We start from the raw sequence: 10,672 nt of genomic DNA, 5'->3' as shown, positions 1-10,672 counted from the left end.
GTATCAGACTTGGGTGGGGGAAGGAGACTGCATACACACACGCACACACACAGGAACGCACTCTTTCTCTCTCTCTGCACTAAGCAGCTGTGAGGCGGAAAAAATTCGGTAATGGGGAGCGTGAGTCAGAGGGCTGGCAGGGAGCTGGGCTGCCTGAGCTCATTGCCTCCCCTGCCCCCAGTCCAGCACACTCCCCCCCACCCCCAAACAATTACTGTCAAGCTCGTGAAGGAGGGGCCAGACAGAAATGGGGGGTGCGGAGGCAGACTGGAAAAGGCATCAGAGAGAAACGGGCACGCAGCGGTTACAGGCTTTATTAACAAACGGGTGTAAAAAACCAGATGGGTCTGGCCTCCCCTCTGGGCTCCCACCTTCCTGGGGAGGGGGGCTGGCCGGGCCGCCCTGTGCCCACCACCCCCTCCCTGAGGCTCTATCCAGGCAGACAACCCCCCCCTGCAGAGGCTTCACTCAGCCCCTCTCTGCCTCTGCAGCCTCACCCCCTCCAAGCAAGGGCATCGCCCCCCCACCCCACTCCCCTGGGGTGGGGTGGGGGGGCCCTTGTCCCTGCCCGAGTCCTAACCCGGGTGTGGGGCATACTTGCTCGGCTTCCTCTCCTGCCACATGTCGTAGCACAAGCGACACAGGCTTGGCAGACAGACAAGATAAAGAGATTTCTCAGTGCAGACAGAATCTGAGGCAGGGGTTGGACGGGTTGACCTCTCTAAGAAGTTCAAACACTAGGGATGGGCGTCAGGCTGTGGCAGGGTCTCTTGCCCTCTGCAGGCCTCAGCTGCTGGGCCCTGGGTGGGTGGGGGCTCGGGGAGGGATGGCGTGGAAGTGCCTGCACACAGTAGGTGCTCACTGAGTGCCGCTTGTCCTCCCTCCCGGGGCTGGAGTCACAGTTCCTTGCTGAACTCCCGCACCAGCGTGTAGCCCATGCAGCCCCAGCTCCCCTCGGCCTGGTAGCCACAGCCCTCCAGCAGCCCGGCCACACCCCACGCCGCCACGGCCACCGGGACCACGAGGCGCGCCCGGGGCTCCCCCATGCCGCCGGCCCAGGCTCGCGCCCGGGCCTCGGCAAAGGCCAGCAGGCGCCTGCCGACGCCTCGGCGGCGGTGCCAGCGGGACACCGAGAGGCGGGTGACCCGGGCCCCGTCCCCGGCACCGGAGCCTGGGGCCAGGGCCAGGACCCCGCACACGTCTCCCGAGCCCCGCACTGCCACCCAGGGCCCCCCGAGGCCGCCCGGCGGGGGCAGCGAGCCCCAGCGGGCCCGCAGGCCCAGCTTCATGGCCGCCACAGCCAGGAACACGGGCAGGAGGAGGGCCAGGGCGAAGGAGGCCAGGACGAAGCGAAGGCCACTGCTGGCCGCAGCCAGGAGGAGCAGGGCCGGCGGCCGGGTCAGCGCATGAAGGGCCACGCGGTTCTCCGTGTCCTTCACGCCAGCCTGCGGGCAGGAGGAGCAGTCAGCGTGGGGGCTCCCGCGAGCGGCAGGCAGTGGGGGCGGAGGCAGGCCCTGCCCGGGGTGGGAGCGATCAGAGCGGAGGGTACAGCAGTGAGCCAGGGCTTGTGGCAGGCGTGCCACGGCGTGAACACACCTGCTGGCTGGCACACTGGGCTCTGAATGAGGGAGCGGGTGAATTAGGAACGGTGGGCGCTCCGGGTTCAGTGGAGTTGCAGGCGTGAGGCACCAGGGGAGGCTGGACAGAGGAGCAGCCCCACCAAGAGAGGAAGCTGGAAGGGGCCTCGAGGTCCTCAAGGGCCAGGCTCAGAGGAGTAGGAGGCCGGGTCATAGGGCTGAGGGGAAGTGGGAGGATGGAAGGGCTTGTACTGCGGGGGGAACGGCTTGGATCCATGGTGAGGGAACACTAACATCCCGCGTGCCATGTGGCGTGGCCACACACACACACACACAAAACCGTTCTCGATCCCCAGGTTAGGGAGAAGGCACTAGAGAGAGGAGGGTCCAAGACTGGAAGTGTTTTAGGAGCAAAAGATTGCTCTCCAGGGTTACCGCTGGCCCAGGAGGGTGGCTGAACCCACTCGGAATGCCACCCCGCCCCCTCCCGGGCTCCCTCGTGCCCCTCATTCTGTCCCCGCCCCTCCCAAGCTCATTGGTGCCCCCATTCTGTCCCCGCCCCCTCCCGGGCTCTCTAGGGTCCCGCCCCCCACCCCGAGTGGTCCCCTCCGTCCCACGCCCCCGGGCTCGGTGGCGCTGCTAAGGGCTCTCACCTTCAGCATCTCCAGCACTAAGGGTTTCTCATCTTCCCTCATCTCCCGCACCGACAGGTGGCTGGGGGCCATGGCAGCCCCCAGGTCGCGCGCCCCCAAAGGAGCAGGCGTGCACCTGGCGAAAACAAGCAGGTCAGTGTCAGCAGGGCACCTCTTGCCCCCAAAAGCGCCCCAGAGCTGCAGGCCACCAGCGGCAGCGTGTCCAGGTCAGGACGCGGGATGCTGGCGGCCTCTAGGCGAGGGCCGAGACACGACAGGCTTCCCGGTCAACCCAGCGACCTTCCGAAAGCCTCTCGGGTGAAGCCCGCCCCGGCGGTATTCGGCGACCCACGCCTAAAAGCCTGGTGCCCGCCAACACCTGCCAACACCGCGCTGCCTCCAGGCCCCGCGGCTGCCCTGGGGGTGAGTGAACCCCCCAGCCAGGGAAAAGACCGCTCTCCCCGCCCCCAGCGCCCAGAGCGCCTCTGCCCCCCGGCCGCCCCCAGCAGCGCCTGTCGCAGGAACGAGGACTTGCAGACACCTCTGTGGGTCGCTCAGCTTTTGACAAGGTGCGGGGGGCGGGGGGGCAGGGTCGGAGAGGGGTCGCCGGCGGAAGTGACGTCAGACTCGCGCACTGGGGGCGGGGCGGTGCCTGCTCTCGGCCTTAGCAACCGTTGCCAAGCGTCTGGCCCGACGGGTTAGAGCCGGGAGGAGCGGCGGCTAGAGCGGGGCAGGGGAGGGGGCCGGACGGAAGGGCCTGGAACTCTGGACCGGGTCGGGGCGGGCAGTGGGGCTTACCCAGCGCGCGCCCCAGCCGGCTTCCCAACGGCCCCTGGTTGCTAAGCGACCTGAGCGCGGGGGTGGGGCCGCGAAGACGGCTTGATTCCCACTGGCTCCCGGGCTTCCGCGGGCGCGGCCGCGACAGCATCTCGGACCCACAGGTTCCCCAACTGCCCACCCGGGTTCTCAGTGACAGTCGGGATACGCATTCCCGCCATCCACCTATTTTTCTGTGCGAGGAGGGGACCGGTGACTTACCGAGAACAAGAAGCAGAACCAGGATTCCAGATTCCAGCGCCTCCCCCATAGAGTGACCGTTGCGTCCCTTTTCTTAAAAAACGGATAAACAGGGCCCCCACATAGGAGCAGCGGCTGGCCCCAAAACGCAAAGCCACCTGCGAACCAGGAAGCAGGAGACTCCCCAGATCCCAAGTGGTGGCTATGGTCATTGACCTCCCACCCCACCAATAAGAAGAAAAAACACAAGAGAGGGGATTCTGGTCTTTATTAGCAAGCCCAGCCTGCAGCTCCCCTCCCCCCAGCCCAGCTCAGCCCAGCCCAGGCGGAGATGGGGTCGGGGCCTCTCTGTGGGGCGGGAAGAGGTACCGGTGGTCCGACTCAAAACGTGTGCACCAGCTGGACCGCGGGCAGAGTCTGCACAATCTGAATGGAGGGCAGGCCCTGTGGGGCCACGCCCCCGGGTGCTGCTCCTGCGGGGACCACTTGTACCATCTGGGGGCCCGGGGCCGCAGGGACGCCCGCGGGAGCAGCGGCTGGGCCAGGCGGTGGGGGCGCCAGCAGCTGCAGCCCAGCGGCGCCTCCCCCAGCGCCGCCGCTCTCCAGCAGCTCTGCGGCCGGAGCGCTGCGGATAATCAGCAGCTTCTGTCCGGGCGGGCCGGAGGCGGGCGGCTCGGCCAGCCCCGACGGTAAGGTTTCTACCTCCTGCACACACAGCTGGGTCTGCTCCCCGTCGGCCCCGCTCAACACCAGCACGCTCTGCAGCCCCTCCTCCGTCTGCAGCGTCTCAAAGAGCACATCTGGGACCACCCCCGGGCCGGCCTCGCCCTCGCCAGGCTCCCCTGGGCCGGGGTCCGCCAGCAACTCCTCCGGCGCCCCGCTCTGAACCACCAGCAGATTAGGCGCCTCGGTGGTCACGGCTCCCCCGCTGGAACTGGACAGCGGACCCGTCACAGGCTGGAGCTGGACCGTGGTCACCTCCTGGGCCGGCTGGAGCTGGACGGTGGTCAGTTCAGGAGCTGGACGAAAGGGCTGGAGCTGAACCCCACTCACTTCCTGCGGGCCTGTCTCCCCACCCGCCACGTTCTGCAGAACTATGAGGCTCTGCCCTCCCACGTTCGCCCCAGCGTTGCTTCCTCTCTGCACGCCTAAACCCCCAGGGCCTGGCAGCCAGACTACTCCAGCCCCCGGCCCAGCTTTCCCCGCGGCCCGCGGGCCCTGCCGGGCGCAGCTGCCCCCCCCAGCGGGGCTGGAGGAGGGCAGCAAGATGAGCTTGGGGGGCGCGGGCGGGGGTGGGGGCGTGGGCGGCTGGACGCTGCTGGGGATCAGCTGCAGGCCCTGAGCTGTCTGCACCAGGAGAAACGTTTGCGAGTTGGGAGCGGCGGCGCCGGAGGCCGCGGCCGGGGCCGTCCCCCCGGCCACCTCTAGGGAGAGCGTGGCCTGGAGGTGGGGGAGGACATGCACATCCTGGGTGGCCGATGGGGCAGGGGCGGCGGCCAGCGGGGCCTGGGGCTGGGGGCCGGCCGCGGGGGCCGCAGGGGCATGCGTCCTCAGGTGCCGCTGCAGGTAGGCGGCCATGACGAAGCTGCGGCCGCAGACCGGGCAGGCGAAGGGCCGCTCGGCCGAGTGCGTGCGCTGGTGCAGCAGCAGGTTGGAGGAGTGCGTGAAGGTCTTGGGGCAGAGCGGGCAGCGGAAGGGCCGCTCGCCCGTGTGCACGCGCTGGTGCTGCCGCAGGTTGGAGGTCTGTGCGAAGCTCTTGCCACACACGCCGCAGGCGTGGGGCCGCTCGCCCGTGTGCACGTGCCGGTGGCGCCGCAGGCACGACGTGTTGCGGAAGGCCTTGCCGCACTCGCCGCAGGCGTAGGGCCGCTCGCCCGAGTGCAGCCGCAGGTGGTACTGGTAATGCGAGGACCACTTGAAGGTGAGGCCGCACTGGCCGCACGTGAAGGCGCGCAGGCCTGTGTGCACGCGCTGGTGGATGGCGAGCAGCGACGAGCGCTTGAAGGCCTTGCCACACTCGCCGCACTGGTAGGGGCGCTCGCCCGTGTGGTCCCGCAGGTGGTAGCGCAGCCCCGACGAGCCCTTGAAGGCCTTGCCACACTCGGCGCACTTGTAGGGCCGCTCCGCCGAGGCCGGGGCGGGCGCCAGGGCCGGCGGGCCGGGCGTGGGCCCCAGCGGCTCCTGGGGGCAGGTGACCTCGGCGGCCTCAGCCTGGGGGGGTGGGCGCCCGGCTGCGGCCTCCTCCACGTGGCTCTGCTGGTGCGCCAGCAGGCTGGCCAGCTGCGGGAAGGCGCCGTCGCAGCTGCCGCAGCGGAACGCCTGCCCACCCGCCGCCCCGTGGCTGTGCTGGTGGCGGGAGAGGCCGGCCACCGTCCGGAAGGACTTCCCGCAGGGGAGGCAGGCGAAGCCGGGGGCGGCGGCGGCGGCGGCGGGAGCGGGCTGGGGCAGCGGGGACTGCGGCGGTGGCGGCGGGTCGGCCTTGGGCACCTCAGAGGGCGCGGCGGCCGGCGGGGGCGGCGCCTCGGGCCCCGGGCATGGCTGGTGCTCCAGGAGCAGCTCCTCGCTGCCGAAGCCCAGCTCGCAGCCATCGCAGCGGTACACCAGCTCCACCGTGGTCTCGGCCGCCGCCAGGAAGAGCTCGGGCACCATGGGCGGGGGCGCGGGCGGCGGCGGCGCGGGCGGGCTGGGCGGCGGCAGGGGCCGCTGCAGGTAGGCGTCGGAGACCAGGACCTTGCTGCCGGCGGCAGGCTCGCGCTGCGGAGGGCCGGGGCCAGCACCCGGGGCAGGGGCGGGGGCAGCGGCAGCGCCATGCGTACGCTGGTGCAGCAGCAGGTTGGAGGAGTGCGTGAAGGTCTTGGGGCAGAGCGGGCAGCGGAAGGGCCGCTCGCCCGTGTGCACGCGCTGGTGCTGCCGCAGGTTGGTGCTCTGCGTGAAGCTCTTGCCGCACACGCCGCAGGTATAGGGCCGCTCGCCCGTGTGCACGTGCCGGTGGCGCCGCAGGCTGGACGAGTTCTTGAAGGCCTTGGGGCAGTCGGGGCAGGGGTAGGGCCGCTCGCCGGTGTGCTGCCGCAGGTGGTACTGGTAGTGCGAGGACCACTTGAAGGCCAGGCCGCACTGGCCGCACGTGAAGGCGCGCAGGCCCGTGTGCACGCTGCGGTGGATCTGCAGCAGAGACGAGCGCTTGAAGGCCTTGGGGCAGTCGGGGCACTGGTAGGGCCTCTCGCCCGTGTGGCCCCGCTGGTGGTAGAGCAGCGCCGACGAGCCCTTGAAGGCCTTGGGGCAGTCGGGGCACTTGTAGGGCCGCTCGCCCGTGTGCGTGCGCTGGTGGTGAAGCAGGCGGGACGACCAGCGGAAGGACTTGCCGCACTCCCCACACTCATACTGCGCCTGCGGGGCGGGGGCCGCGGGCCCGGGCTTCTCGCCGGCCCCCTCGGCGGTGGAGGCCGGCGCCATGTCCGCGTGGGAGCCGACCATCACACCTGGGGAGGGACGCGGGATCAGGGCAGGCCGGGGGCTCCCCGCACCTCCACTCACACGCCGGACCATCGCAGCCACACACCCACAGGCTGGCCTTTTCAAAGGCAGGGAGCACCTCCCTTCGGACAAGGAGGCTGCCCGCGATGGAGGCCTTGGGTGCTCAAGGGGAAACTTCCGGCACACTAGGAGGAGTGGTCTCACTCCCTGATACGGGCCATCCCCTCCTGGAGGTGGGAGCGTTCTCTGCCCCGTCCCCCTAAAGACAGGCATGTCCTTAAAGAACACCAGATCTCTAGCGTCCTGGCTTCGGATCCTTTGGCCGGCTCCCTCTAAAGACCTGCTCCTCCATCGTGCCTTAGTACCTGCTCCCACTTCCGAAGCCCCTTATCTCTAGACGGAGCCTCTCCGACACCCACTCTCCACCACCACGAATCCTGCTCCAGCGCCCCCTCCTGGCGCCCGAACCCCGAACCGACCATTGACCCTGCAGCCCGCACCCTAGCCCCCATCCAGACCCTTGCCACCCCCTTACCCAGCATACATGCTGCCAGTGACCTGAATCCGCCTGGCCTCCGTCTCCCTGCGCATCCAAGTCCAAAGATCTCAAAGCTCCCGCCCCATCGCCCTGCACTGCCCACCAGGTGACACCTGGCGCGTCTTCTCTCCTCTCCTCTCTCCTGTCCCCTCTTGCTCTTAGCCCGAGGAGCCTGCCACTGACCCTGTGGCTGAGAAAAGCAACCAGAACAGAATGTTCCCACGATGCAGCAATCACACCGGTGGTTCTCAATGGCGCGATGCCATCTGCACACCCCCCACTACGCCCCCACCCCAGGGGACATCTGGCCATGCTTGCAGAGTGGGTTGGCTGCTGTCGACTGGAGGGGCAGAGGCCAAAGACGCTGCTCCACATCCTAAATGCACGGGACAGAACCACCCACCCCCCAAACAGCAAAGAGCCATCAATTCAAAATGCCAGGGGTGCTGAGGCTGAGAAACCCTGAACTGCCCCCCACCCCTGCCATCTGCCTCCTGCCTCTGGGCCAAAGACTCTGATTTTCCTCATGTCCTGGACCGTCCGCATCAGTGTACCCACGGGCTAAGTCTCCCATCTTTAAAAAGAACAAAGACCCTTCACCCCACTTCCTCCTCCAGCTGTGGCCTCCTTTCTGTCTCCGTGCAAAGCCACCCCAACATGCCATCAGGACACCCTTCCCCATCTCAAACCATGCCAACCAGACCCTCCCCCACACTCATGGCCTCCATGCCAGTGGTCTCTGCTCAGTGGTCAGCAGACATCTTGGTTCTCTCTCCTTGAACCACTGCCCTGGTTTCTGGGCTCCCCGCTCCTCTCACCTGCCAGTCCTTCTCTGTTTCGGGTGGCGGTCCTACTTGTGAATACAGGAGAGGCCAGGGCTCTGCCAGCCCTCCTCTTCTGCAGCCACCCTTTCCCTTGGGGCTCCCACCGCTCCTGGGACTCCACAATCTACAAACGGGACCATTCCGGAACTCCTCTCCACTTGACACCTGTCCTTGGACACCTACACCCCTGCTGGGCGCCTAAGAGACAGCTCACACTTAACAGGCCCCACACCTAGCTCCAGCTCAATTTCTGTTCCTGCTGTCTCCCCACTGTGTCCCGCCCTGCTGCAAGTATCTCTTTCACCCCGTCTTCATCTCTGAAGACACCTTTGTTTTTCCTCAGGCCAAGAGTCCCTGGGCACCCTCAACTCCGCTCTCTCTCCCTCTCTCTGACCAGTCCATTAGCTGACTCCCCTATCCTAGCTGACTCCCCATCGCTGGAATCTGACAGTTCTGGTTCCCATCCTTACTCTTCCCACCCCCAGCCTGTTCCCAACACAGAGGCTGAATGGAAATTGCGGACACAGACCACCTCAGTGCTCTGTGCTAAAGGCTTCCACAGCTCCCATCTGACAGACGAAGGCAGATCCCTCCCCAGAACCTACAGCCTTCCCACGGCCTGTGGCCTCCTCCCGTCCCTGACTCTCTGCCTGCTGGCCTCGCCAACCCTCACAGCCAACCCTCACAGCTCCCTGCTCACAGGGCCGCGCAGGCATGCCTGCTCCCACCTGGGGCCCTCACACAGGCCCCTGCCTAGAAGCCCCTTCCCTCCATCACCTCCAAGGGTTTGTGGAAACGTCATCTCCGGGAGGTATTCCCTGATCACCCTGCTAAACTCTGCAGTCCCTGCCAACACGCTGCAATCTCTTTCTCTGCCTTATTATCCCCACCCCCCGCCCCCCGCCATAGGGCTTATCACTTTCTAACCTACTTTATAATCAGAGTTTCCTAGCATCAGCGCTGTTGAGATCTGGGGCTGGACGGGGGTCCAGGGGGCTGTTCCCTGCACTGCAAGTTGGTCAGCCCCTGGCTTCTGCCCACTGGATGCTAATGGCATCTTGTTCACTGTTGCTTCCCGGAGCCTAGAGTCTGGAATGCGTCTGCCACAGAGTGAGTGCTCGGCGAACACATCTTGAGTGAAACAAAGCGGGGCATCCTCTCTGCACAGGCCATAAAGATCTCCTTTGAGAAAAAATGAGGGACCCCTTTGAAATGGAAGCACCTCCTTTTAAGAGACTACCCCAGGAAGCTGCACGTGTCTTTCAGAAGGCAGCATGCCTTAAGAAGACAGCCGTGCTCTGGAAGGGGCCGGACCCTGCTAATCCGGTAAACAGCAACCCGTCAAGAGGCCAGGCCACACCCTTCCATCAGGCCCGACCTCCCCTTTAAGAGGGTTCTGGCCCGCGTACCCACCTATCTTGCTGAGCTAAACTAAGGACTTGCTTTGAAGCCACTAGGATACAGAAGCTTTTCCTTCAGCGTGTGGGACACTGTCAACGGCCTTTAGGAGGCGAATTCTTTCTGGGGGTGCGGGGTTGGACAGAGGGGCGATGGGAGAGGGGAGAGCCTGCGAACTTCACTACCTGCTCCGAACCTTTAAAGAGTGGTCCCTTGCCCTTTAAGAGGGCGGGGGCCAGCCCGGCGGACAAAAGTCGGAGGTGAGGCAGCGCCCTTCCCTTTAAGGCACCCCTTCCGGTTTCACGTTCGCCGTTTCCCCAACGTCTCCGCCCTCGGGTCCCTCCCCCACCCCCGCCCCTCCGGTCTCTCACCTGCGGCCCCGACCGGGGAACGAGCGGAGGCGGCCCAGAGCCCTCCCGCGGGGGTCGACGGGAAGGCAGGGCCCCAGCGGCGGTGGGGCGGGAGCGGGGGCCGGGGAGGGGGCGGGGGCGCGCTCCCTCCCAACGGCCCCCGGCGCGAGGCACCCAACCTTTATCGGCGGCCTCTCGCGCACACAAACCCCGACGTCGCCGCCGGTGCGTCAGGACGCCACGTGCGCCGAAGCCCCGCCCCTCCACCCCATTGGCCGCCGGTGGCCGCGGCGCTCTCGGGCGCTTACGGCGCGATGCATCCTGGGAGTTGTAGTTCTCCCGGTAAGCCCGACCGCCGATCGGGTCCCCGAGGCGGTCGCTGGGGTGGGACCAAGGCCGGGCAAAGGCGGGTCGGGGCGCGGGGTCGGACGAACGGCTTTATTACCATCGACTCCCTTTTGTCTGTGATAGAATCCCAAGCAGGCGTCGCCCTGTCACTCCTGACCCACGCCCAGGCCCTCGGGGCTCCCGTTACCCCGGTGAGGGAAACCGAGGCCCGCAGTGCTGGCGGTTGCGGGCGTCTGTCGCCTGCTCGCGAGTGCGCCTGTCAGGCAACCTGGGCCTGGCTTTGCAGGGGGCTCGCACAGGGCACTAGGGACTCCTGGGGGCTTAGGGGCCGCCAGGACCGTTCTGAACCCCCTGTCTGCCCTTTCCATGTTCACCAGCCTCTAAGCCACACCGACTTTTCTGCGGGCCCTCCAACCCAGTTCTCAGCCGGGGCACTAGTAACATCTGGGCTCACCTCTCCTTGCTGTGGGGGCTGTCTTGTACCTTGCAAGCTGGTTCAGCCTGGCCCCCACCC

At 66.9% G+C, this 10,672-nt stretch overlaps 2 protein-coding genes across 7 annotated transcripts; both read right to left on the bottom strand.

The window, feature by feature from the left end:
• Positions 1-298: 298 nt before the first annotated feature.
• Positions 299-9,955, bottom strand: NAT14 (N-acetyltransferase 14 (putative)). Of its 3 annotated transcripts, none has more exons than XM_043435338.1 (3): positions 9,832-9,955; positions 2,231-2,345; positions 299-1,445 (listed from the first exon to the last, which is right to left on the bottom strand). In XM_043435338.1, the coding sequence occupies exons 2-3, from the start codon at positions 2,300-2,302 to the stop codon at positions 897-899; spliced, it is 621 nt and encodes a 206-aa protein (XP_043291273.1). In that variant the 5' UTR covers positions 2,303-2,345; positions 9,832-9,955; the 3' UTR covers positions 299-896. The 3 variants fall into 3 exon arrangements, with proteins under 3 accessions (XP_043291273.1, XP_043291272.1, XP_043291271.1); XM_043435337.1 differs by lacking the exon at positions 9,832-9,955 and adding an exon at positions 3,008-3,033; XM_043435336.1 differs by lacking the exon at positions 9,832-9,955 and adding an exon at positions 2,751-2,972.
• Positions 3,480-9,961, bottom strand: ZNF628 (zinc finger protein 628). 4 transcript variants are annotated; one of them, XM_043435331.1, is made up of 3 exons: positions 9,832-9,959; positions 8,994-9,244; positions 3,480-6,705 (listed from the first exon to the last, which is right to left on the bottom strand). In XM_043435331.1, exon 3 carries the CDS (start codon positions 6,698-6,700, stop codon positions 3,608-3,610), a length of 3,093 nt encoding a protein of 1,030 aa, XP_043291266.1. In that variant the 5' UTR covers positions 6,701-6,705; positions 8,994-9,244; positions 9,832-9,959; the 3' UTR covers positions 3,480-3,607. The 4 variants fall into 4 exon arrangements, with proteins under 4 accessions (XP_043291266.1, XP_043291265.1, XP_043291264.1 ...); XM_043435330.1 differs by lacking the exon at positions 8,994-9,244 and having other exon boundaries at positions 9,832-9,961; XM_043435329.1 differs by lacking the exons at positions 8,994-9,244; positions 9,832-9,959 and adding an exon at positions 7,236-8,972.
• Positions 9,962-10,672: the final 711 nt, after the last annotated feature.

The sequence above is a fragment of the Cervus canadensis genome, chromosome 18, assembly GCF_019320065.1.
Source record: "Cervus canadensis isolate Bull #8, Minnesota chromosome 18, ASM1932006v1, whole genome shotgun sequence".
Classification (NCBI taxonomy): domain Eukaryota; kingdom Metazoa; phylum Chordata; class Mammalia; order Artiodactyla; family Cervidae; genus Cervus; species Cervus canadensis.
Note: the sequence above shows the minus strand (reverse complement) of the source record. Positions and strands in the feature narration are given on the sequence as shown.

What these genes read in the sequence shown, in the direction of transcription:
- NAT14 (XM_043435338.1), bottom strand. Translation starts at nt 2,302, where the DNA reads ATGGCCCCCAGCCACCTGTCGGTGCGGGAGATGAGGGAAGATGAGAAA. An exon ending in TAGTGCTGGAGATGCTGAAG is followed by an intron (nt 1,446 to 2,230) that starts GTGAGAGCCCTT and finishes TCCTGCCCGCAG; the next exon opens with GCTGGCGTGAAGGACACGGA.